Source organism: Lagenorhynchus albirostris, chromosome 20, assembly GCF_949774975.1.
Source record: "Lagenorhynchus albirostris chromosome 20, mLagAlb1.1, whole genome shotgun sequence".
NCBI lineage: Eukaryota > Metazoa > Chordata > Mammalia > Artiodactyla > Delphinidae > Lagenorhynchus > Lagenorhynchus albirostris.
In genome coordinates, this window is record NC_083114.1 from 29,173,035 (window position 1) to 29,200,474 (window position 27,440).

At 48.7% G+C, this 27,440-nt stretch overlaps 1 protein-coding gene across 8 annotated transcripts in view; it reads left to right on the forward strand.

Annotated features, from left to right (window-relative positions):
• Nucleotides 1-27,440, forward strand: part of MSI2 (musashi RNA binding protein 2) — a 386,560-nt gene that overhangs the window by 131,492 nt on the left and 227,628 nt on the right. For all 8 annotated transcript variants that reach the window (XR_009537419.1, XM_060133054.1, XM_060133050.1 and 5 more), the window contains exon 6: nt 3,846-3,938. Coding sequence is in view for 7 of the 8 variants with exons in the window: in XM_060133054.1 (XP_059989037.1) it covers nt 3,846-3,938 (93 nt within the window). In the remaining variant the exon portion in view is untranslated. The remainder of the gene's footprint in view (nt 1-3,845; nt 3,939-27,440) is intronic.

Consider the following 27,440-nt stretch of genomic DNA (forward strand, 5'->3'; position numbering starts at 1 on the left):
CTGTTTTGGGACTGTGTAGATTTATAGCTGGATGTCTTCCCCAGCATTTAGGGCTCTGTCTTGGCAGGTTTACGGCTGTAGGGCAACGGTGGAGGGTGTAAGAGGAGACCTTCTCTTTTTACCAGTTACTGGGGAATGAGCATTCTGTTGACTTCTGTTATTTGGAATGAAGACACGTTGGTCGTTTAATTCTCTGCGTCCATGGGAACGTTTGGAATATATATAGGGCCTGCTGTCTATACCCACCTGGCTCTACACAATGTCTGAATGAGACCGTGGGGTTCATTTTACGGAATACCTCTCCAGAGTTTCTTTAAGTTGCGAACTCCACGAGTGCATGTTTGTAGATCACATTAGTGTTTCTTTATAGATATTTAATTGCTTGGCTGGGGTTAAAAAAAAGGAATGAAAAATCTAAAATGAAGCTATTGGGAGTCTTTGCCCATCTGAAATCACGTAGAGATGTAGGAAAGTGTTTTTGAAATGATAGTGGAAGAGAATGGGCAGTAAGAGTTGATTTATCAAAGTGTTTGGTGGAAGGTATCTTTCTGCTGCACGTTTCTCCTGAGCTTGAAGGATGAATTTAGTACCTGACTTTGGATTCAGCTAGTGACCATTTATTTATCATCTACGCGCTGTCCCACCAGACACTTGGGCGTATGTTATTTGTAAATTTATTTATTTATTTTTGGTGTTGCTGCGCGCGGGCTTTCTCTACTTGTGGAGAGCGGGGGCTACTCTTCGTTGCGGCGCGTGGGCTTCTCATTGCTGTGGCTTCTCTTGTTGCGGAGCACGGGCTCTAGGTGCACGGGCTTCAGTAGTTGCAGCATGCGGGCTCAGTAGTCGTGGCTCGCGGGCTCTAGAGCACAGGCTCAGTAGTTGTGGCGCACGGGCTTTGTTGCTCTGTGGCATGTGGGATCTTCCCGGACCAGGGCTTGAACCCTTGTCCCCTGCATTGGCAGGCAGATTCTCAACCATTGCACCACCAGGAAAGCCCTGGGCATATGTTATTTAATTTAGTTGCAGCAGGAACCTTGTGTGGTAGGCTAATTATTGTATCTCCATTTTAAAGGGGATTAACTTCCACACTGTATTTGAATGTGAGTTCCAGCACCTCGCACTTAATCTATTTGTTGAATGAATGCATTAGGAAAGTTAGATGAGTAAAATTTGGCGATTAGTAAGGGAGAGATTTAAATCTGGAGAGGGCCTGATGGAGCGTCACCGTGAAGGTGACCTTGATCCACCAGGGCCCTAGACTGAGGGATAAGCAGGGAGACAGATAAGGAGGGAGATGAACAAGGAGCTGGATAAGATGCCCACCAGTTAACCGGAGGTTCTTGGAGCTCGTAGGTGTGGACACTGGTGGGATCTTCATAGAATGTCCTCATGTACATTATCTCATCAAATCTCTCATTCATCTGAAAAGAGATGAAAAAATAGTAAATAACAGTTTTAAACACACATGCAAACCACTGCATGATGGCCAGTGGGCTGTATGAGTCACCAGGACAGTGTCCTCCTGGGACAGCACAGGATGTCCACTACAAAGGTATTCCAGGTCGGGGGTCAGTCAGGGGGCTGAGGTGGCACGTGTCCCCTCTGGGAGCTGCTGAGTTAAAGTGTGAGGTCCCTGAGGTCTGGGAGCCTCCCTGTCGGGCCCACCATGCTCACAGATTCGGGGGAGTTCAGGGTTAGGCGGGGCAGGGAGCTCTGGTCCAGGACTTCACGTGCAGAGCACAGAAGCCAGCCCTCAGACGAGTCCTGTCCAGGGTCCTATCCAGACTTAGACACAGAAGCCAGGTTTCCAGAGCCTTTCACACTCCTTAGAACAGCCTGCCTGGGACCGCTGTGCCCTTAGGTGTCACTCCACTGAGTCTCTACTGTTGGGAGTGGGTTGGTTGGTTCATTCTCTCCACACGTGTGTCAGGAGACTCGGTGATACGTGATCCAGGCAGCCACGGCCCCCATACTTAGGCAACCTACATCGACTTTTTTTTTTTTAATAAATTTATTTATTTATTTTTAATTTTGGCTGCGTTGGGTGTTTGTTGCTGCGTGCGGGCTTTCTCTAGTTGAGGTGAGCAGGGGCTGCTCTTCGATGTGGTGCGCAGGCTTCTCACTGCGGTGGCTTCTCTTGTTGTGGAGCATGGGGCTCTAGGCGCGCAAGCTTCGATAGTTGCAGCACGTGGGCTCAGTAGTTGTGGCTCGCGGGCTCTAGAGCGCAGGCTCAGTAGTTGTGGCGCACGGGCTTAGTTGGTCCGCGGCATGTGGGATCTTCCCAGACCAGGGCTCGAACCCGTGTCCCCTGCATTGGCAGACGTATTCCCAACCACTGTGCCACCAGGGGAGTACCCCCTGCATCGACTTACAATAGACATGTGTGACATTGTGGCTGTTTCTTTTTTCTTTTTTTAATGTTTTCAGATTCCTCTCATTCATTTATTTTTGGGTTTTAGTCTTGCTTTTCTTTGTATGTTCTCATCAAACATTTTTTCCCAGAGCTTTATTGGGGTGTAATTAACAAATAAAATGGTAAGATATTTAAAGCATCCAATGTGATGATTTGATGTACGTATGTATTATATATTGTGACAAGATCTAGCCATTGAGTTAAGACGTTGTGCTTTTATTATATGCAACCAAACTGGTGAGACCCTGTATCCACTGAGTTTTAAAATTTTTTATTTGACATTAAAGAAGAACAAAAAAAGAAAAAACCAACCGCAAACCCCACACAGCCTAACTTCCGAATAAAATTTATTGTATTTTATTGTCTTTCACTCTTCCAGGTAAGATTATTGGTCCCACTCTGAAGAGTGGACATCATCGAGTTCCCTCCTCCCTTTGCTTTAGGGCTGGTGGGATTCTGAAATGTGGCCATTGCAGAAATTCGTTTGTTTTTGCATCCACCAGACTTTGGCTGTGGACTTCTGTGTGCCTGGCCCTGTATTTGCACCCCGGGGGGTACCGAGAGGAGTCAGGAGCCCTCGGTCTGGGGGAGGAGGTTAGAACGAAGGCAGGATTATCACTCACTTCAGTGCGAGGTGAAAAGTAGTGAGTGTATGAGAGGCAGAGGGGCGCAGCGTCTGGGGTTCAGAAGCAGGAGAAACAACTTCTGGGTGGGGCGACTACACAGGTATTTTGAATTTGGGAGAAGGGCACTGGATCTCGGAGGAAAGTCAGAACTTGGCAAGGGAGGTGCAGGAGTGGAGAGGTCTCCCAAGGAGCAGGACCTGCGTGGACAGAGGTGTGGAGGCCTGGGGACCAGCTGCGCTGGGCTGGGTGTAGGACAAATCAAGGTGAATGGTGAGACATCCAGAGGGGAAGGAGCCCTGGGGGCCGGGCTTGGAGGGCGGTCCCAGTGTATGAGGTCCTGTCTGTCCTGTTGGCAGACATAAGCCAGCACCCAGAACGGCTCGGTGTAGGCGGTCTGCCCGTGGGTTTGAGTTATGTGCGAGTTTCTTATGGACACACTTTATGGGTACTTTCAGGGCAGCAGACCTTTATGCCCGTAGTTCTCTTTTGTTCACGTCTCTTAGGTTTAAAATAGCTTTGACGTGTGACTTAACATCACAGTGAGGCCGTGTGTTATAGCCAAAGAGGTTCCCTCTCCATCTGTATGAAACTCGAGCTTTCAGGTTGCGGCCTGAAGGCCTGAGGTATCCCGAGTGATGGTCTCCGGTATCCCGAGACGCCCACAGGGCCCGCTTGGTGCAGCTGGTATATTCCTAACATCGCCTTCCTCTCTAGAGAAGTGTGGAGAGCGGCTCGCTCAGCATCTCGGTGAGTGTGGCTTCAGATAACCTAGTTAACCCATGTCTTCCTCTTGTCATTTCTTGCAGATGGTCACAAGAACAAAGAAAATCTTTGTAGGCGGATTATCTGCGAACACGGTGGTGGAAGATGTGAAGCAGTATTTCGAGCAGTTTGGCAAGGTAAGCGGCGCATTGAGGTGGGGCAGTCTGCTCGGTCCTTCGAGGTGGCTGCCGTGGCCCCTGCCTTGGCCACAGCTGTGTCCTCAAGAACCTTGTCCTTGGACTCGGCCGTCAAGATGTAAATGAAATCTGGCAGGAGCCGAGATGGAGGAGTCCGGCTTGCGGTGGGCACGGCACCCCACATGCCTGCAGGAGCAGACAGAGTGGCCTTTGAGTGCGGACTCACTGGCATTTGCCGGCCACGTGGGGCCTGGGCTGGGAGCTGATGGTGGCAGCTCCTGGTGAGGGATTCAGGGCTGTGAGTCACAGGGCAGGAGCTCCTGCAGAAGCTGGCCTGAGAGTTGGCACTGGGCTTCATTCTGTGCCCTTCTGGAAAATGCATTGAGAGAGGAGGCTCCCTGGGGCCCTTGCGGCTGAACCCTCCCCTGTCCAACGCCCGAGGAAACTCAGGAAAGATGCTGGGCTCGTACCTGTCAGAATGTCGGTGAGACAGCAGTACAATTATCCCCTGGGCTCTGCTGCGGGAACGGTCTGGGAGCAACTCAGAATGCCCCAGATGAGTCAGGAAGTGGAGTGTGGGAGTGTGTGTGTGACAGACAGAGTCACACAGACAGACAGGGCACGTAACCACGGATGATTAATTCAGCCCCTTTCTAGTTGGTGGGGGGGGGGACCCACTGCCTGGGAGAGTGGGTTCTGCCCCAGGGTGACACATTCCTCCAATGACTCTGTCGCCCCAGGGCTCCAGCAGGGCAGCTTGCTGGGCGCTGAGCCTTGCTGGCATTTGTGTGGTGCCCCTCCTCCAGCTCCTGTGTCCCAGGAGGCTGGCAGGTGAGTGCGTGCACAGGGCCTACGCCTCCTGCATCTTTGAGCAGTTGTGGACATTGTCCTGGGAGCACAGGTGTGGGATCGTTTTCTTCTGTGTGTCTCGTCATGTGTCTCCCGCCTCCACCGAAGGACTGATGTGGCAGAGGGCTGCCGAGGCATCCTGAGAAAACCCCACGGCTGTTCTAAGCTCTGCCACTCACCTGCCCCAGGACACCTGTCACACTTGCCCTGGGTGGTACAAAGGCATTGCCGCCCACTGGCCAGTCTGAAAGTTCTGTGCTTTCATTTGTTTGCCCAGGGCAATGGGCAGCTATGATCCCATCTCCAGGAGTGTCCAGTTGTGAGCTGCCCTCTGGGATGAGTGCTGTGACTTCTGTTTAGCCTCAAAATAGAGATTTTCCTGTCTCTGGTATTAATCAATTTCTGCATGGATGGGAGACCATGCTTCAGAGAACCCAACCTCCTCCAGCCCAGCCTTGCGTTTGGAATGGCACTCAGCTGCCCTTCTGGGTCGGTTATGAAAGACTCCTTCCCCACGGCACTGTCTGGCATTGCCGGTTGGGGGCTGATTCATTCTGGCAGATTCTAAAAAATAACTGGGTGTGTTGGTGGTTGTGTACACTATAGCGCTTCTCTTCGAGACTGATTTAAAGCATTAAGGGGGATTGATCCATCCCCCAGCCCCGCCCTGCCCAGGGAGAGAGACTGGAAATAATTTAATGAGACAAATCCAGCTTGCGTAATGGAAGGCTCTGGAGTGCGAACCCTCTTTACTACCGTTCTGCCTTTAAAACCAGGCCGGAGGTAGTGTTTGCAAACATGAGGTGGGATTTCTTTTTCGAGCCGTAACCTGCCTTGGAATCTCATGGGCCTATTTGCGGGTGTCGGGGAAGTTGATGCTGCCCAGATGGGCTGTTAGAATTTTCCACACAGGCTCATACTCACCACCCCTCCGCACATGCCCAGCTCTGGGTCTCTCCCTCTCTCTCTCCTTTCTCTCTCTTTGTCTTTCCATTGTTCTTCCTTAACACTTAGCGTTGTGACTCAGTCCACCGGCAGTTGGTGGGGGGGTGCGAGCCCACAGCAGTGACCATCCCTGCCCTGGGAACAGCCGTCCTGTTGACTGGGAGGCGGCCACAGACTCTCCCCTGGCTTGGCACTCGGCGGGTCTGAAGCCGCTCAGTTAATTTTGCAGTAACGTCGGCGGACTCCTGCAGGATGCATAAGCCTATCAAGTGTTTTATTAAAGGACTAAGGAGGCGTTGAATGTCTCACAACCCTCACGCTCTGTATAGTCACGTGTTAGTGGCCTGTTGCGTACATGTGCTCTGTGCTTTATCTGGGTCTGTCTTCAGAATAGCTTATTCCTCGTTCGGCGGGCGGCTGGTGTGATGTGTGTTCCCTTGGGCAGAGCCCACCACCTCTCAGGATTCTGGTATAATTCATTTGACTCCAGAATGGTCAAAGGAGGGGAGACCCTGCTACTGGGCCTCAGGGATGCTGAGTAAATCCAGTGGCTGTGAAAGGAGTTACAGTAAATTGACAACCTGATTGAAGGAGATGGAAAACACACGCACACACACTTGCATAAAGTATACTCACGCATAGGCACACACTCCCGACTGTGTCAAGCTGTTAGGGGCTCTTTTCAGTTGGTTAACTGCACATCAGTAAGGTGTCATTCAGTGAGTAATTTAGTGAGTACGTGTTAAGTGTTGGATACGGCCCGGCCCTTGACTTACGTTATCTCACTCAGTTCTTCTCTGGGATGCTGGTGGGTGTACTGCCCATTTTGTAGATTGTTACATGGAGCCTTGGTGGGACTGCACCTTTGACTCAAGGTCACAGCCTTATGAAAGTTCACAGACTTCTCCTCTAGGCTTGTCTGATAATAGAACCCAAACCCTGGGCCCTTTCCAGCTGCTGATCAACTCCCAAGATAGACTTAGGGTGGGGAGGGTGCAAAAGAGAAGGAAAAATGGTGTCCCCTCTGGGTGCCCAGGGACAGTGCCAGGAACCTGAGCCTACATGGCCTCATTGCTTCTGCACAGAGGATTTTGGTGTCATCCAGCCCATTTGACAAAGGTGGACAGTACAGGTCAGGGAGGTGGAGTCTCAGCAAAGGTCACCCAGGTAAGGCAGTATAACAGCCAGAATTCACACCCTACCTCCTCCAAGTCTAGAACTGTCCATCTTTCCACAGGCTCCATCAGAGTTTGCCACCTTCTTCTTAGGTTTCCCTCGTTGTCAGGCTTCTTTCCTCTTCCTCTTCCCGTCATGCCTGAGGCGGCAGCTGTTCCGGCTGTTTATTTCAGGTGGCGATCAAGATGGGTAAGATCGATGTCTTGGGGCTCTGAGCTGAGGGAGTCTAAACATGTCATTACTGTAAGAGGAGTGGGTGCAGGATGGCACATTGAGAGCTTGAAATGACTCAAGTTGGAGGCTTGTCAACCCTTTTCTGCTTTTCTCCCACCTTCCTCCCAGAAGATTGACGCCCCCTCCCCCTGACCCCCGGGTTAGGGATGTCATTACTTGTTTATATTTAAGATGAGATCATGAAGTGCGGCCATCGGCGTAAGGACTCTGCTGACTTGGGTGCCGTCCTCACCCCTGGGTAGCTGTTCTGGTGCCCTCGTTGGAGGAAGGTAAGAGGAGGTGCCCCAGACCCTCGTACTGGGCATGACCGCATGGTGATACCACCGAGGCAGGCACCGTAACAGGCCACTTCTTTCCTGGCCTCAGTTTCTCACCTGAGGGAAGGGCGTGGAAAACTTGGGTTAGATAGTAAATATTTTTCGCTCTGTCACAACTACTCACTTCTGTCACGTGGAGAAAGCAGCTGTAACCAACACATAAACCATTGGGTGTGGCTGAGTTCCAATAAAACTTTATGGAAACAGGTTTGGGACCCCATTTGTCCCATGGGCTGTGGTTTGCCAACCTCTGTACTAGATTATTCCTATGGTTGGTTTCAAGCTTGAAAATGGAATAATTTAGAAAGTGTTTAAATAAACATACATATAGGTGGATGGATAGATAGGTATCTACGGTACCTATAGACTGTAACCAAGACAAGATGTCATTGGTAGTCATGATGTAACAAATAAAACAGTCGTAACTGTGGTAGAGTGAATTTCTGCACTTCAAGATCAATGAAAGACTCTCTACTGGGAAAAAGCTACCATTTATAAACTGGAATCTTCATCCTATGAGTATAAAGTATTTCCAATTTCCTATCACATGTACTAGATCTCAGTGAAGACGCAGAGTTTGTGAAGTTCGGATTTTAGCGTGAACTCCTCTTGCGGTGTTCTGATGTGTCTGAATTAGAGGGTCGTGTGCTTTGTGCTACGCTTCTTAATGCACTTAAAAATTTGGTTCTCAGGGATGTCAAGTGAGGTAGGTGAAATATCTGTTAGGCGAGGACGAAACTGATGTTGAGAAAGGTCAGTGAGTTGTCCAAGATCATGTAACCTGGAGAGTCACTCGTTTTCAGCATTTATCAAACCTCATCTCCCACTTTACCACTGGGCAGCCCCATCCTCAGAGGGAGCAGGTTTGGTTCATTTGTCGGGAACGTTGATCTATGGCAATTTATTTTACTGCTTCAGGTTTCCTAGTGGACGTTACCTGTGCTGACGATTTCATGCCTACAGGAACGATGTATACAGACCGTTCCAAAAAATGGCACGTAAACAGGGCTCTAGATGCGCACATACAGACCGAGACCGTCCGTCGGGCTGTTCTGCTCCGTTCCCCCTGCACGGCCATCCGGACGAGCCCAGCGTGGTAATTAAAAAGCCCTGGGATCAAAGCAACTCCAAGTGCCAGGGCTTCCTCCCTTCTCCCCGTAGGCCCCTCCTTCTTAAATTCTCACTTATAGGATTTGCGAGATCAAAAAGAGGCCTTTAAATTAATGAATTCTCGGCTTCGTCCCGGATGGAGCAGTTCTGCACCTTTCAGCTGTTCACCTCGATGAGAGGGCTGCTCGGTGCCGAGCTCGCTAGGTAATTCTCACTTTATATAACTCCTGTGAAAGCAGAGCGGGCCGCATCTGGAGGCTCCCAATTATACTTCACATGGTGAACTGTGTAATTAGTTTGGAAGACTTACGCTTAGTCATTGGTTTATCCTAATCGGCTTTGGCTTTCCCCACCAACAAAGTGAGCTTATTTTGCTAAGCTGAACCGACTCTGCACCCTTTGTTCCAGCCTTTTATTGTCTCATTCCTTTCATTCTGTTTTACTGCCAAAGTTCTGTTTCATTAGGCCTACAAGTCATTTCCAATTCAGTGGGCTGCTACAATCCGGCCTTTATCACTGGCTGCCCTGGTTCCCATGTCCCTTCTGGGCCAGTGCCCGAGTTTGCGGTTTGACGTGAGGGCTTTAACCCTTTCCTGGGCCAGCCCCTCACTGTGGCGGATGGGAAGCCAAGGCCCTAAAGGAGGAGGTGGTGGTTTGGAAAGTTCCAGCTCTTTAGGGGAGCCCCGTGGAAATGGGGCGAAAAGGGGCCTTCGAGTCCTTTTGTTGGGTTGGGGTTGTGTGTGGGCTATAAAAGTTAACTTGAGCTACAGAGAATGGTGCTTGAAAGCTTTTGGGGGGAAAAAATGGAAAACAAGAATGAATTGGCTTTTTAATATGATGAGATCTCATTGACTGCACTTGGGAGAGGTCTTGGGCGAGGGCCCTCTGGCGGAGTGTTGGCTGCCTGTTGTGTGTTAGCTCCAGGCTTTATGTGCAGGTACAATGCTGGCACCCCCGGCCACCGCTCAGATGCCCCTTTTGATGCTGTGTGTGTGAGGAGAGAAAGATCTAGAATAAAAATATCATAAAGCCTTTGAAATGTGAAAGGCAGGAGATCTGTGAGAAAATGAATAAGCAAGTTAACCGTATTCCTGAGAGTGGACTCTGATTTTGTTGCTTCCTGATGCAAGTTGCAGATAAACAGAGCTCCATGAGGTGCGCGGTCCTTTCCGACCGGGCCTGGAATACAAAAGTCCTGTCTGTCCTTCGTGGGCCTCACAGCTCCCACGAGGCCTGCGTCTTCTGAAGTGGTTTGTACAGGCGGACTCACTGGAAAGCGGTCGGTGTGCCCGGGCCTCGCCTGTCACCTGCTGGCCTTTGCTCTGGAGGGCCGTGACGTTCCTCAGACCTTGACTTAGAACTCTAGAGTGGACGAGGAAGGACCATTGGCTCTCCCCTCCCTGGCCGGTCACGCTGAAGGCTACCTGCAGGTTTAAACTTTCTTCCTGTAAAATAGCCCAGAACAAGGCCAACACTGTCCTGGTGTTTGATTAAATCTCTGCCTGGTTCGTGTCAGTCTCTCCCTTTGGAAGTTTTCATACGGGGGAGGGGACTTGATTTGCCCTGTGACCCCTGGCAGAGCTGCTGAGGGCAAAAAGTCTCAGTTAGCAAACAGGAGACTCCTGCCTCATCTGCCTGCCTCGGCCTCCTGGGCCAGGTGGTGGCAAACAAGCGAGCAGGACCCACAAGTAATATGAGCCTTGGGCTTTGCAGGTAAACCCTCTTGCCAGAGGACTTTGTGTCTTCCTGATGAACTTTTCCCTCCGTTTCTGCTGCAGCCGGTGGGGAGAGCTGCGCTCGAAACAGATTGAACACCTCAACCTCACTTCTCCTAAATCCTCTATTTTTATTCTGCTTCAAAAAGGAGTTCCTGAAATAGATGAGTGGGTTTCTAGGAAAACTGCCCATTTCCCTTTTAGTGTATAAAATATAGCCAGCTGTTGTTAGGCAAATGCATCAGACATTATTATTGCTCTGTTAACAGTGTTTTAAAATATACAAACAGAAAAATAGGATGCCTTCTGGGTAGCAAGCTGGGAAAAGTTTGAGATTCTGCTAATCACACATGCGTATGCGTAGTAAGGTTAGGGGAGCAAGGCTCGAACTTTCTGGCGCTGCTGTTTAACTGTGTTTCCCGGTATGGTTTAGCTTTATTTAATTTTTGTAGGGGGCCATGAGGAGAAAGACCCGGGGCAGGAGAGCCCTTGGGCAGGAAGGAGTTAATGAGCCTGGGGGAGGCAGAGGGAGAAGGGGTTTAAGGGCTCCACCAGCTTACCTTCCCAGAGCCCTCCTGGCAGGCTCTGAGGACGTCACTTACAATGGAGTTGTTAGCATGAGAAAGAAAGTCTTTCTACCCCTGGATGTACTTCAGTGGGAACTGAAAGTGTCTGAGAAATCAGGGTTCAGGCTTGTGCCAGTGGGTGCAAGGAGTGGTTCTTATGGAGGAGAAAGCTCAGTTCATTTAGACTTGGCATAGAAATCGGATTCCATTGTTTCGCGGCGTGAACATTGATATGGAGATTCCTGCCCATCCCCCCAGCCCATCAATAGGTTACCCCATTACATGGGTCGCATATGCTTTTCTTTTTTCTTTCTTTCTCTTCTTTTTTTTTCCAGCTTCCTTTGTCCTCTGAGAATCAGGCTCTCTGTAGAGGAGCAGGATTTGTCAAGTTACCACCCTGTACATTTTTCCAGCTCTGTATCTTCAGACTTGGTATGTGTGAATTAGCCGAAAGTGGGCTGCCAGTCGGTACTCTATTTACATTCGAAGCCATAAGAGTGAGAGCCCCAGAAGAAATGTTAATATGCAGGAAGAGGCAGAAGGGTTGAGTTTCTGACTGTTGCTAACCTCACCACTGCCTTTCAAACCAATCATGAGGCACACGGCTGATATTTAATAGCTTTTAGCTGATTATTTTTCTTCTCCTCCTCTTTCTTTTCTATCCAAGTTGACCTGGGTGTACTTGAGCGGAAATGAAGTCATCCGAATGCTGAATTAGAATAATCGCAGGCCTCCAAGAATGAAATGGAAGCAGAGATTAAATGGTAGAGGGAAAGCTGGCATTAATAAGCAGCAGGAAAACTTTGCATAAAATAAATAGGAGATTTGATAGATTGAATTTGTATTTGCTATTTCCATTTTTCTCCACTTCGTATTGTCTTCCTTGAGCTGAGTTGCTAGCAGAGTGGGATGTGATTTGCCCTAAGTCCACATACCTTCTGCAGCCAGGGTGATGGTCCTTTCTTCTCCATGGGACATTGGCGTAACCAGGACGTTTCCAGGATGGAGGAATCTGGGTGGAGGGGCCGTTACTATGAAAGGTTGATGATTACTGGTTCCAAAGTGCAGTGGTTGGGGTTAGGGGGTGGGCACAGATGGAAGGTAACACACAGCAGGCAAACAAGAAATATTATTGATGGATTCCTGATGGTAAGGAGAAGAACTAGGCTGGATAAAGGTAGGGCGACCAATTGTCCTGGTTTGCCTAGGACTGAGGGGTTTCCAGGAACTCGGGACTTGCAAACGAGAATAAGTTGCTCACCCTAAATAAATGGGAGTTGGGAAAAGTCGAGACGCTTGGCCTCCAACTCCAAAAGGCACGAAACCTTTGACCACCTCCAGGCAGATTTAAGTATTCCTTCCTGCATGTTCCAGAACACTTACTTCATGCCTATTTACAAGCTGCCTTCCTGATTTAACTCAGCCACTGGGGTCAGGAGCCGGAACAGGCCAGTAAGTGTAGTGTTACCTGAAGTGGCCTGCGGAAGGCAGAACAGACAGACAGACACACAGGCCCGGGCAAGGGCAGCTCATCATTGACTTGGAGTGTAGGATTCCTCTGGGCTCCGATTTGGGCTCCTACGTGGGGATTATTTCTACATCTTTTGAAAATAAACAGTTCTGCCCCATGTAGCAAAAGAGTGAGCTTCGGGTAGTTAAAGAGCAAAATAAGGATTTAATTATATTAAAAAAAAAACAACCCAGCAAAGTGGTTTGTTTGCAGGAAGTCGTTTTTAGGTGGTCTGTAGTAGAAAATGTAATTTGCAGAATCAGATTAGTTGTAAATTAGAGATTTTTGGTAGCTGAGGTCGCTAACTGTCCTTTCTAATTGGCAGCAGACGTAAATATTTTCAGACCTCCTTATTGTTTGTAGAGTGTTATTATTTGAAAAAAAAAACAATTTAAGGTGCTTTTCCCTTCAGGAAATATAAACGAGCGTATGGAATGACCAGAGGCAGTCTTTCTGATCTTATTGTCAGTGTTCTTAGGGAGCGGCAGAAGGGCAGGGTTAGCGCCAGAGAGAGCCGTGCTGGGCTGGTTTGTGGGGGAGCTCACCGATTCTCTGATTTAAAAAAAAACCAAAAAAAGTTTTTCTCCTTTAAAAAGTCCACCCCGGGGCTTCCCTGGCGGCGCAGTGGTTGAGAGTCCACCTTCCGATGCAGGAGACACGGGTTCGTGCCCCGGTCCGGGAAGATCCCACTTGCCGCGGAGCGGCTGGGCCCGTGAGCCATGGACGCTGAGCCTGCGCGTCCGGAGCCTGTGCTCCGCAACGGGAGAGGCCACAACAGTGAGAGGCCCGCGTACTGCAAAAAAAAAAAAAAAAAAAAAAAAGACCACCCCGAATGTAAATTGGTGCAGCCAACTATGAAAAACAGTATGGAGGTTCCTCAAAAAACTCAAAATAGAGTCATTATATGAGCCAGCAATCCCACTCCTGGGCACATATCCGGATAAAACTATACTTCCAAAAGATACATGTACCCCTATGTTCATTGCAGCACTATTTACAGTAGCCAAGGCATGGAAGCAACCTAAATGTCCATCAACAGACGAATGGATAAAGAAGATATGGTATATAAACACAATGGAATACTACTGAGCCATAAAAAAGAATGAAATAATGCCATTTGCAGCTACATGGATGGACCTAGAGTCTCATACTAAGCAAAGTAAGTCAGAAAGAGAAAGACAGATACCATATGGTATCACTTATATGTGGAATCTAAAATATGACACAAGTGAGCTCTATGAAACAGAAACAGACTCACAGACATAGAGAAGAGACTCGTGGTTGCCAAGGGGAAGGGGGGGCAGGGGAGGGTTGGATTGGTAGTTTGGACTAGTAGATGCAAACTATTATATATAGGATGGATAAACAACAAGGTCCTATTGTATAACACAGGGAACTGTATCCAATATCTTGTAATAAACCATAATGGAAAAGAATATGAAAAGGAATATATATATTTACATATATATAAAACTGAATCACTTTGCTGTATACTAGAAACTAACACAACATTATAAATCAACTATACTTCAATAAAAAATTAAAAAAAATAAAAAGACCACCCCATTTCCTTTATTGATAGATGTGTTTTAGAAGCAAAAAGGAGGATTTATTGATGTCGCAGGTCTCCATTCCAACTAAGTTGGCATATGTTCAGATTCAGAGATCGCTGTTTGCCCAAACCTTTCATGTGCCTTTTGACTTGTAATTGTCCCAACGGCCCTGTGGGGTGGGGGGATTATCCCCATTTGCAAGTGAGGAAAGGAAGGCTGGGGGAGCGTAAAGGACTTGCGCAGGGGCCACAGCCAGACAGCGGGCCGAGGTGCACACCTGAGCCCTGGCCAGAAGGCCTGAGCTTGTAGCTCCATGAGGGCTGCTGGGCTGGGCCACTTCCCTCAGGTGGGTGAGCGCTTGTGCCTAGCAGTGTGCTGGGCCGTAGGATTTCTGTGACATATCTTGCAGGAAGCCGACTGTGACTTGATGCTTGTTTGTTTAAAACATATATTACATTAGAACAAATATTTTGGCATGGACTGCAAAATTTGCATAATTGTTTTTGAAAAACCTTGAGATTTGGAGACATTTCAGGATAGGCTCCTTGCTGCACTAGGCTCTGTACCCTGTCATTCTGGGCTGTCCCAGGATTTACTTGATCACTAGGAGTACTTGGGTAGAAATGCTGAGAATCACTACTGTTCAGCATAGGGGTTGGCATACTTTTTCTGTAAAGGGCCAGATAATAACTGTTTTCAGTTTTGTGGCCCAGATGGTCTCTCACAACCACTCAACTCTGCCATTGTAGCAGGAATGACAGCAGTCATAGACAGTATGAAAATGAGTGGTTGTGGCTGTGTTCCAATAAAACTTTATTTACAAAAAACAGAAGGCTGCAGGATTGGGCTCTTACCCAGAGTTTGCCGACCCCCTGGTTTAGCATATTGCCTGTTAATAAGGACATAGATTTTTTTATACTCAGACTGTCTGGTGTCAAATCCAGCTCATCTATTTATTAGCTCTGTAACCGTGGGCAGGTCATTTAACTCCTTTCTTCCTGAGTTGCTTTATCTGTAGGATGGGGATGATACTGCATAGGACTGTCGAGACAAGTAAATGAACTAAGGCATATATAGTTCTTAGCATCCTGCCAGAAACTAAGTGCTTAATAAACGGTAGAAACATGAGCTGCTGTTATTTTCATCCTAAGACTCAGGTTCCGCCTCTGGCGTTGCCGCTCCCATCCTCTCCAGCAGTAGCCCCGCCACACACACACACACACACACACACACACACACACACACACACACACACACACACACACACACACTCTCACTCTCTCTCTCTCTCTCTCTCTCTCTCTCTCTCTCTCTCTCTCTCTCTCTCTCTCTCTCTCTCTCTCTCTCCTCTCTCTCGCTTTTCCATCTCTCCCATCTGTCTTTTGGGTGGGCTTCCCACTCAGTTCTTCCTCCCACCTCGGGGATAACACAAATTGAAAGTCTTTCCTCTTCACCTGAACGTGAAGATTGAGTTTCCTTTAGTTTTCAATGGCACGTATCTTGAGTTCATTCCAGCTACCCTGATGCCTCGAGTTTGTGGAACTGACTTCAGGCTGCTCTGGCTTTGATGGAAAACACTGAACTGATACGGGCCAAAAGAGAATTCTTTCGGTTGGACCCTGCTGACGAGCTCTTTAAACTTGCTTGAATACATAAACTGTTTTGTTTTTGGGGGCGGGGGGAAGAATAGAGGATACGGTCTGGAAATTGTCCCAGTATCACTTAACGGGTGTTTATTAAAATATATTTATATATATTGATCTACTAACCTGTTCATTGAGCTTATTTAGCCTCTTGAGAGAGCTTTCCACATCCTCATTTAAGTTTTCTTTCCTGAGTCTAATAAGCTTGGTCTTCTGGTTTTCGAATTTATTGCAAACATTAAGGGGTGGGAAGATGTTGTTAACAAATTCAATGTAAAGAGGAGGGAGAGAAACCTATAAAAACAAAAAGATTTCAGTCTTAAAAAGTACCACATTGGGGCTTCCCTGATGGCGCAGTGGTTGAGAGTCCGCCTGCCGATGCAGGGGACACGGGTTTGTGCCCCGGTCCGGGAAGATCCCACATGCCGCGGAGCAGCTGGGCCCGTGAACCATGGCCACTGAGCCTGCGCGTCCGGAGCCTGCGCTCCGCAACGGAGAGGCCACAACAGTGAGAGGCCCGCGTACCGCAACAACAACAACAACAACAACAACAACAACAACAAAGTACCACATTGTAGGACCATTTGGTGCAGGGAAACAGCCATCCTTCCTCGTTAGGTCCAGAAGGCATCTCGTCTGCAGCCTCGCACGTCGTTCATTGTTCATTGATTCATTCACCCGATCTTCTGAATGCCAGGCCCTGAGCTAGGAGCCAGGGCGCAGCCATGAACAAAACAGACAAGGTCCCTGCTTCCTTGTAGATGTTTTCGGATGAGGTTGGAGAGCACCAGCGAAGAGCAAACGAGTAAATAGTAAACGTAAAGTAACTACAGATTGTCTCATAAAGAAATCAAACCAGGAGCTGGAAGACTCCATAAAGGAGAACAAAAGAGGGCATCTTGGTTTATCAGAAAAAAAAAATCAAATTTACATGTAACCTCTTTGCCCCGAGGAGACTGCAGATTCCACTGAGGCGGGGCTGGGTCTGTTTCCTAACCGTGTGCAGCACCAGCGTGGGCCCAGGGGCTGGGCCGTAGTTGGTACTCAGTAAATAGTGGTGGGATGCGTGGGCCTCTGTATCAGAGGGCAGGGCTATGCCAGACATTGGAGGCATTTCAAATGGTAAAATTATGATTTTTCTTTTATGAAATGGGGCTTTAAGAGAATATATTCAGTCATCGGGAGCATTTCCTTATGTGGATCCTATCTTTCCCCTGAAGCCCGGGATAAGTGAGCTATTTCCACCATGGAATAAAAGCTTGTTAGAACTGAGAGGCTATCTGGGCAGGTGGAGCTGGTCAGCAAGGCCTTTTCCGGAGCTGGTAGATTCTCAGGCAGGTCTTGGTGTCGAGGGTGGATGCGCGGCTGCCCCAGAGAAGGGACGGATCAGAGGAGGGGGAAGTGGGCTCTGATGCATCTCAGGTTGCATCTTCCCCTGCTCCTCTTTCTGTCTTTGGTCTAAGAAAAACAATGGGCCTGCTGAGTGGCAGGTGTCCAGTAGGGTCTGTGGTTTTCAGAAGCCGGCAGGAGCACTGATTGATTGCGGCCCCGTGGATGCTTGGCTCTCCCTGGGGTGGAGGTAGCAGGTGGGCTCTCGCAGCTTCTCCCCGGACTTGCCTTTTTGTGATCAGCCAGGCTGGGGGGTGAGAACGGGTTCAACAACATTAAGCCAAAGCACGGACATCTCTGATGCCGGGAAATCTGGCTGTGGACAGAGAGAACTCATTTGTGGGCACATTTTTTCCCTCTCGAAAGAACAGAGGGATGCCGCCGGCGTTTACTGCCGGGCTCTTGGGAATTGTCAGGACTGCGTGGGATGAAATTGAACGATTCTGGACTTTGGGATCAGGTAGACCTGAGTTTGAATCCAGATGCCATCATTTGCCACTAGTGTTGTGCCCTGGGGCTGGTGATTTCACTGTCCTGAGACTCATTTCTTGTCTCTTAAGTGAGAATACAAAGTCATTTATGGTGAGGGTGGGGAGAAGCAGTGGAAGAATTAAAAGACAAGTTTGCCGATGTCTGCTCTGTGAGAATCTCCCCTCCCCACATTCATATTCTCTCTCTCTCTCTCTCTCTCTCTCTCTCTCTCTCTCTCTCTCTCTCTCTCTCTCTCTCGTTTTTCACACCCCCTGCCCCTCCTGCGTCCGAAGTCCCAAACTGCTGACTTCACCAGGCTCACCGCCCCCCATCCTGTAAACTCCCCACCACAGTCTGCACGACACACCCCCTGCGTGTCAAATGGGATCTTTCAGTTGTTAAAAGGGCTAGTTTCTCGGCCTCTCCCAGCCTCTGCCCCGTCCCTCTGTAACAGCTCTATGACAAATCCTGAGCCACAGAAGTCCTGCATCTGAGATCCTGCTAGATTTAACCCAGCTGGAGCTACTGTGGGGGGAGGCCCATGGGAGGATTTGGCTTTTTTTCCTCTTATGCTAATGAAGTGAACATGGCAAGGAGTCACAATATTTTCTTTCCAGGCAAAGAAATGTTGTAGTCGGAGAAACAGCATGCAGGGGAAGCAAACGTGATCTTACTGGATTCTCTCAAGGGAGGAATAGGACAAATTGTCAGCGTCTGTTGAGAAGATAATGCTCTCGCTATGATAAATGCCAAGTTTCTATGGAAAACCACCATCTTAATGGTGGCGTCCCCAAGAACCTGGCGCATGTCTGGCAGCAGAGGCCGTCGGCGCAGGAAAGCAGCTATTTGTAGGGGGGTTTATTTGTTTGCAGTGAGAAATCAGTTTAAAGCAAACGAGTCAGTGCATTAAAAATGTTCTTTTAGGCAGCTTTATGGAGCTAACTGGAGTGCTCCAGGGCGGCCTGCACTTAAAACACACCTATGGGGAGACTTCCACCCTCAATAAATATTTCTTGCATATGACTTAGATTAAAGGAGCATGTGGGACTGGAGAGCCGCCTAAAATAATTTCCCCTCCCGTAGGAAGTAGCTGCTGTAATTCACTTGCAAGTTATTTCAAAAAGCCTGTTCTGATAGGAATTTCTGCCTTCTCATGGACTAGGATTTTTCTAGAACTGTCTATTTGTAGCCCCCTTTTTTGACAACGGCATGTCTGGTTGTAGTTTTTAAATTTTTTTTTGCAGTACGCGGGCCTCTCACTGTTGTGGCCTCTCCCGTTGCGGAGCACAGGCTCCGGACGCGCAGGCTCAGCGTCCATGGCTCACGGGCCCAGCTGCTCCGCGGCATGTGGGATCTTCCCGGGCCGGGGCACGAACCCGCGTCCCCTGTATCGGCAGGCAGACTCTCAACCACTGCGCCACCAGGGAAGACCACGTCTGGTTGTATTTAATTCAATGCCACTCCCTCAAAGGGCTTCTCAGCTTTTGGTTGCCTTTTGGGGGGTGCTTTACGCTGATTTGTCTCAGCCTGTTCCGTGTAGCTGGTCTACCTCGTAGACCTGTGCTCAGGGACGCCTGCAGGTTAGTGCGGTGGTGGGGGGTGGTTCCTGGAGGGCTGCAGAATACACTCAGGAGCTCTTAAGGATGCAGGGCCAGGCAGGACCCTGGCCGGTTGGGACCACGGGGCCAGACGGAGGCAGAGGAAGGTCTTCATCAGCTGTTCAAAGGCCCTGAGGTGGCTGTGCTTGTCCAACCCTCCATTCATTCCGTAACCTGATTTTTGTGTGCCTCCTAGGTATAGGGCACCATGTTGGGGTCAGAGATCAGAGTCCCTGCCCACAAAGGTCAAGGAGTAGAGACACCCGTAAACAAAACTGCAGTGCAGTGCAGAGAGGCCAGGAGCCTGCTGACCATCACTGATGGGTGGGGATGTAGTGGCCGCTGTGGAGCTCTTGTGTCTCCCATGGTTTACATCTGCCATCTTGCCTCTTGCCCAGGGCAGCCTCTGAAGGTGGGTCACATCTTCATTTGCCTGAGCACCAACCTGAGTGCTGACCTGGAAGAGGTGCTTGACAGACATTTATTCTGGGTTCCATCAGAGTTCGCATGGAGGGTGGGAGGCAGCCCACTGTGTGTCTTGTCCACACACACCTGAGGACAGCAGCCCTGCCTGTGCCCACTCTGGAAAGAAGCAAAGGAGAATGTTCACTTCAATAGATCTTGAAACAGCGAATCTGACTCTTCATCGGCTGGAGGGCAGGGAAGGAGGCGAAGTTCAAGTTGGATTCACCCTGCCTTCGCCAAAGACTCTCCCCTTCTTGCCAAGTTTAAAGTTCCCCTCTGAGATCTTACCCTTCAACCCCACCAGAAACTACAAGCCCAGTTTGTTTATTTGACCGATGGGTGGGACAGTGAACAGTATCTTTTCAGCGCTGGAGAACCTCACAGAGCATTAGTTAGGGTGTCTCAGTTATATTCCTTCTCATTATTGCTTCCCAGATGCGTTTACCCTGGGCCCTGCCAGTGGATAGATTTGGCAGCCCAAGAAAATTGACAAAGATGACTCCCTCAGGTGCACCTAGAACAGAATGATAGTTGAAGTTAGTGGTTTTCTGCAAAACCCATAACTTGTCATCGCTGGAGTGAAAGTTTATATAGAATGTTCCAGATCAAATGTGTTAATTCTAGATACCTTTTTTTTTAAAGGCAACAATAAAAAATACCATTTATTTTCAGATGTGTTGAGTCCTCCCAGTTTCTAGGAATCATAGAGTCACTCTTTCTTATCCATATTTTCATTCCTAGCTCCATGCTCATGTAGAGCAGGGGTTGACACACTGACTGTAAAGGGCCAGATAGCAGGACTCTGTGGGCCAGACTCTCTGCCATTGTAGCAGAAAAGCAGCCGTGGAAATACACAAATGAGTGAGCGTGGATGTGTTCCAGTAAAACTTTATTTACAAAAACAGGCAGCGGGGGACTTCCCTGGAGGCACAGTGGTTAAGAGTCCACCCGCCAATGCAGGAGACACAGGTTCGAGCCCTGGTCCAGGAAGATCCCACATGCCATGGAGCAACTAAGCCCGCGAGCCGCAATTACTGAGCCTGTGCGCCGCAACTACTGAAGCCCGCGTGCCTAGAGCCCGTGCTCCACAACAAGAAAAGCACCATAATGAGAAGCCCGTGCACGGTGGCAATGAAGAGTAGCCCCCGCTCGCCGCAACTAGGGAAAGCCCACGCGCAGCAATGAAGACCCAACACAGACATAAGTAAATAAATAATAAATAAATTTATTTAAAAAAAAAAAGACAGGCAGCGGGTCAGATTTGGCGCAAGTTGCTGTAGACATGTCTAGTCCCCACCTGGAGTCTCAAAGCAGTGATTTCCCAGAATCGTGGATGTTTTTAGGGCCCTTCATAAACTGCTTTGGGGGGGCATACGTATACTTGCTTGGAAGAATACTTGCCCTTTTAATGGAGACATGCATCAGAAAGGTACTTCGTGTGGTCTCACGCTGCCCCTCCAATCCATTTGGAAAACTCCTTCAAAGTAAGTAGCTGCAACTACAAGGCCAGCTAGAGAGAGTAGAGCCCACAAGCAATGTTAGGGTGGACAGGCGAGGACCCTGGGGTCTTGCTTCTTCTTGGGCGACCCGGTGCTGCTGCTTCGCGTTGGGCGCTCTGTGTGGCCGTAGCAGCCACCACTAGAGGATTCCTTCCCGACGGCGTGCGTGGGAACGCTAGCTGGTGGCTTCTGCTCCGCCACGTGCCTAAACGCGGAAGGCCCAAATGAAAACTTGTGTGCGGCTTCCTACAGCCGTCCTCTACCCTGCAAACTCACACCCACGAGCTGAGACTTTGGTTATAATCATTTTTTCTAAAAGAAAAAAACCTGGTCCATGTGGATTAATTTGCACTCCTCAGGTCTGTAAAAACACCCCGTGACACGGACATGTTGATGAAAATGTGGAAGTTAACACTTGGAAATTTTTATATAAAACCTGCATTGAACTTTCAGCTAAACGTCCTCACGCTAGAAAGAGCTGTACACTTAGACCTGAAAAACGCAGTTGGATGCCAGCTGCTTACTTCTCCATTGTGGTCACGTGGGCTGAGCTTCTTAGTATGAAATGTAATTTACACAAATTAGTCCGAGGCAGGTAGAGTGTGAAATTAAATTGATGCCTTGATTTCTGTATTCTCTAGTAAGTGTTTTTCTGAAAACTTGTCATTTCTGCCCTAGGAACTTTGAGGTATGGGTGGCTTTTTTTTTTTTAACAGAGCGAAGAAGTTCTTATTGGTTAAGGATATGACACAACCTTAATTACAGGCTAAAGAGATGTTTTGTTTTGTGGCTAAATATTAGAGTACGCCCAAATTGGGCTACTGGTCGATGTACAAAACAGAATTTAACATGTGTATTAAATTTTTCAACTATCTGGACCAAGCCACTTAATTTCTTTAGCTGTGGCTAGGACAGTCTAGGGCTCCTAGCTGTGTAGACCTCCAAAGAAGGCTCTGGAGACCTTGCCCAGATGAGAAAACTGAAGTTCAAGAATAACACTGTGACCCTGGTCATTTCCCCCAGGACCCCCGGGTCCTGGCTGGGCCTGTCTCCACCCCCAGGCCCCAGCTACTGCCTCTTTTGGAGACAGTTTTCAGTGTCTTGTGTTCTTGTCTCAGCAACCATGGTAAGAATGAGTGGAGTATGAGGTGTCCTGGCTCAACTCTGATAAGCCCAAGAGGAAGGGGAATCACCACGTGTTCAGAACTCATCCCTGAGGCCAGCTGAGGGGCCACATTAGAACGTTTTAACAACAGCAACCATGATTTGACTTCCCCTCACCAGCAGAACATCAGCCCTCCAGGGTTGAACCTACCTGCTGAGTCCTTGGGTGGCTCTTGGTGACCCCCCTTGGCTGAAAAGGAGTCAGGTTGCCCCCGGGGTCTGTGGTTGCATTTTATGGATGTCTTTCTGCTAGGCCACCCCCCAGCAAGGTGGACCTGGGTGGGCCCCGCCAACTTTGGAGTGAATCATTTCCGCCCGCTAACTAGCGGCCGATGTGCCGGGCGCCCTGAAAAATGAATTACGGACGCTCGTGACTTTTATTTGTCCACGGTGGCATGGGTGGTATTTATCTCTCTTGTCCCTGTTCTCCCTGCTTTCAGAGCCTTTGTCTGCATCTGAGTCAGCATGACATGGTTTGAAAATTGCCTGTTTGCCGTTTAATGATGATTAATGTCCATAGCCACGTTTCAAATTTAGGATCTCTTCAAGAGTCTGGGAGACCGTTACCAAGAGCAACCTGGGGAGGGAGTTGGTCGTGCAGAGCTCTGTACTTCCCCTGCCTGAATTAGATGCCTCCCGCATTTCTGCCTCTTCCCTCCAGCACCTTGTGGACGCTTCTTGGGTCTTTGGCACCAGGAGCCGAGCTGGAGCAGGTGGGCAGGCAGGCTTAACCGACCCTCTTGGTCAGTTTTGGTCACCAGTGCCTCACCAGTGGTGTCTGGAAGGGTCACTCCTTCTTGCCCCTTCCTCCCTGCGCCCTGCTCAGGGAGGCCAATGAGGAGCTAAGTTTCCTCCGCAGCAGGTGCCTCTCATCTATCTGAAGATAGTTGCCAACATCTGGTACAATTGCCTCTGCAAATGCAGTAACAAGGCAGCCTGCAGTTCAGGCGCAGAGCGAGCATCGCTGCTTTAATGATAACAAGCTGTTGGCCTTCCCTCTGAGATGAATCCATCTCACAGATGTTTGTCTAGTTTTGGCAATCGTATCGCACTATAGCTTTGGTGATTATGCTCAACTGGAGACTATTACAATAAAAGAAGTTTGAACTTGTTCCATTTTTACATCCCACCCCCTTCTCCCCTGTTCTGAGGTATAATTTATATCAATGGCTGTAATATTGGTTCCATTACGGAGGCCTCATTTTATGATGTCGCTGGAGCTGCAGCTTATAGCCTCGCTTCCTCTACAGGTTAATGTGTTTTAGCTACATCGATGCTTTTAATGTCCTCACTTAATGGCCCCGTGGCCGTCCTTCTCACCCTCAGTTGAAGCGCCTGTGGGCACCGCGAGGTCACGTGATTGCTTTGACTTGCTATCTCCAGCTGTAGACAGTTATGGCTCATGTGCACATGGGGGGAGTGCACGGTGTCACGGGGGAGGCTTGGTGCCGGTGCAGGAAGGGAGAGGATGGGAAGAGGGGTTTTCCCTGGAGGTAGCAGTGAGAGGCAGGCCTGGACATGTAGAACCTTCTGGACTGTCGTTGCCTTCCTCTCTCCTTCTTTCCCTCTCTCCCTCTTCCCCAATTCATTCTTCTGCTACCAAAGTAAATAAATAAAGCAAAATAAATCAAAATCACAAGTTGGCAAAGTGGCATCTGGAGGCCTGGCAGGCAGTTACTGCTGCAACGTTCAATATTTGGGGCTTTAATATTACACAGCGGTTTACTGGTTTTTCTATTATAGTTCGAGATAGGAAAGTTGGAAGGAACTATCAACCCATTCAAACCCTGTTTAGTGATAGTAAATGCTGAGTATTTTTAATAGCAACTATCATTAATTGGGTCTTTGCTGTGTACCAGGCACTGCGCTGATGGCTTTTATTTTACATAATTTTTTAGTATAATTCATTTTATATAATTTAAAAAATATAATCCTTCATATAGTTCTTACAGTGCCCGTGCCAGGTGCATATTCTTACATCCCTTGTCATAGATGAGGAAGATGAGGCCCCAGGGCATGAAGGTACATGCGTAGTAGCCCGAGCTGCCCAGGGATAGAGGAAGCTCTTAGTCTAGGGCCAGCGAACTCCAGTCCCGCGCTCGTTCTGGAGTCTTCATTGTCATCGTTAAGCCCACTTGCTGCCTGAATTGATGTCATGGAAAACTGTGCCTATCGGAGACGTGGTGCATTATATAAATAAGCACAGGATAAATCACCATCCTCACTTGACATCGAAGCCTTTTTCATTTTAATTTGGACGTTTCTTTGTCAATGATTAGGAAACACAGATTTGGCGAGGTGTTATTTTTGGCAGCAGGCTCACGAATGGGTGAGTCAGCCCGGTTGTGGATGTATCATTGGTGGCCGGATACCACGTTTCTTTCCTCGGTCAGAATTAGATGTCGGTGTCTGTGCCGGTGACACATCAGGAGCCCTGGACCGCGGCACCAGGCACTTGTGTAGGAGCTTTTCTGAGAGCACAAAGGGAAGCAGCTCATCCTGTCCTCGGGACAGGATGCTGTTCTGTAAAGAGTTCCTCAAATGTGTGGGTTTGAGTCCAGTAGGGAGAGAGAAAAAATTTTTCCCTGAAAAGTTAAAATAGAGTGGTTTTTTGGTGATGCATGTCAAATTTAAAAACCATTGGGGGACTCATGAAAAATAATAGTTCTCAGAAATGGCTAAAAATGTGAAACTTGAAATCCAGCAGGTTATTGAAGACTTGGCATGATCTTTGCCGTCAGAGTTAGCTTTTAAGTATATGCTTTTAACTTGGGCCATACAGAGGTCATAGAAAAAGCCCCAGCAGAAATTTGAAGACTTACCTGCTAGTTCCTTTTGTGGTCTTTTTTTGTTTTTTGTTTTTTTAAAAATAAATGTATTTTTTTTTTAATTTTATTTTTGGCTGCATTCGGTCTTCGTTGCTGTGTGCTCTAGTTGCGGTGAGCGGGGACTACTCTTCGTTGCGGTGTGCAGGCTTCTTATTGCGGTGGCTTTTCTTGTTTCAGAGCACGGGCTCTAGGTGCGCGGGCTTCAGTAGTTGTGGCACGTGGGCTCAGTAGTTTTGGCTCACAGGCTCTAGAGTGCAGGCTCAGTAGTTGTGGCTCACGGGCTCTAGAGTGCAGGCTCAGTAGTTGTGGCGCACGGGCTTAGTTGCTCCGTGGCATGTGGGATCTTCCCAGACCAGGGCTCGAAGCCACGTCCCCTGCATTGGCAGGCGGATTCTTAACCACTGTGCCACCAGGGAAGTCCCCCTTTTGTGATCTTGGGCAGCATTTATCTATCTTCTCTGGGTTTCGGCTCTCCCTTCTATAAAGTTGGGCTAAATGACAGTTTGAATCTGTTCTGGACCTAGAATTGTATTCTGTTGGCTGGGACACGATTGAAGTGTCTGTTTTATGCATGACCATTGCTTCCTTCTGGGTCTGAACTGGATCCCACGTGGCCCGGAGTCAGGTCAAATCAAGCAGAATTGACCATGGAGGGTAGTCTGTTAACTTGGCATCTTGTCTTCCTCAATTTCCTGCCCTCGGCACAGGCCTCCCATGCCAGTGGTCCGCTGTATAACTTTTCATGCCTCCATCCTCTCGTGCTCTCCTCGGGGCCCTTCATCCTCTCCTGCCCGCCGCTCCACGCCAAATCAGTTCTTTCTTCGCAGCGCTAGAGCCAAACCACCCAAACGCGGCAAGAACGTGTGGTGTGGCTTTTTCCACTTTTTTCTCTTGTGGCGGTTACGATATTATTAAAAATCCATTAAATTTTAATGTACCCTATAAAATATGTGCTCTTGCGAAAGCAAGCACAGATAATTATTTCTGATGAATAAACCAAGAGGACAAGTTTGTATGAAGTTCATGCTGCAGCATTCAATTTTTATTATATACATCTCCTGCAGGGGCAATCGCTGTGATGTTCCAGCTGGTTGTGTCGAGGGCCAGTTCTTCTCACAGATCCTTTGGGGCGGCGTGAACCCTGAACTATCTGGGATGTTCTCAGAGCTCGTTTTTTACGTGGAAAGAAAGAGCCATGTATGGTAGCCGTCTTCTGTTAAAACTCTTCAAACCAGAGAATGAAGGACTGAATGATTCAGGAGGAGAGGAATGCTGTCTCTCCTTCCTGCCAGGTTGCCTTGTGGGGCGAAGATCAAAAGCAGCCGTACCTTTGAAGTTCTACCCAGTGGCTCTGTGCTCTTGGATTCGTCTCTTAGTTTCTCTGAGCATTTGTTTCCTAGCTGAGGGACGGTAGTTCTGTGCATCTTGGGGCTTGACTGACAGGTTCCCCCCTCTCCCACCCTCTGTCCTTCCCTTGAAAACATTCTCCTAGCTCCAGAAGTTGGAGGAAGAGCTGCCTCCTAGCCTCCCAGGGTGCATGTGGCGTGAGGCTTGGAGCTGTGGGGTTTGCGTGTGCTGTGGTCTCCGGAGGCGGGGGCTTCTGTGTTGCGTTTTAAGGGCTACACCTGCCACGTGCATGGGAGTGCCTCCATGGGGCACAGGGGGAGACAGCTGCCTCCCTTGCCTGCGGGGCCGGGCCCAGCAGAGCTTCTGGGCTGTGTCGGAGGCTGTGCCTGGGAACTGACCCCGGATCTTTGCAATTTGATGAGGCCCAACTCTTGGTCTTTAGGCCCCTTTTCCTTCCTGGGGCAGGGTTAGTCATCCTACAGGATCTGGCCCCGAGGGATTCAGGAAGCATTTGCAGTGGTTTGAAAATCCCGGTTGGCTCTTGCAAGCATCTCTTCCCAGGCGGCAGAGTTGCGTTACCCTCACTTTCAATCCCACTCAGCTTCCTATCTGTATACCATGGTTGTGGTTGGGTCACGAGGAGGTGTCCTGGAATATTCCAAAACGAGAGCTGGAAATCAGCCGCTGGGATCAGGAATGAGGCAAGTGCAACACTTCGCACTGCACTGGGTGATCTGTACGTGAAGGAAGTTTATTTTTTAACACTGGTATGATTTTGTTTAAAAACAAAAGGCGTACTGGAAAAAATTAAATACAGAAGTAAGCAAAGAACTAAAAACTGTTTCCCCTCGTATTTCATTGCCCCGAGATAACCCATGGTAACGTTTTGGTGTGGCTTTCCAGATCAGTCTGCACGTACGTAAACATACATATGTTTATATAAATGGTTGTGTACACGTTTAGAGAAATGGGATCCTCTGTGTTGCTTGCCAGACTGCTTGTTCTGTTCAGTGATATGTCGGAGACATCTTTCCGTATCACCATATTGGACGCTTGTATTGTTTCTGTGATACCCACGTACCGTGACTGCCTTACTCAAACCCTTAGTTAGGAACGTTTAGGT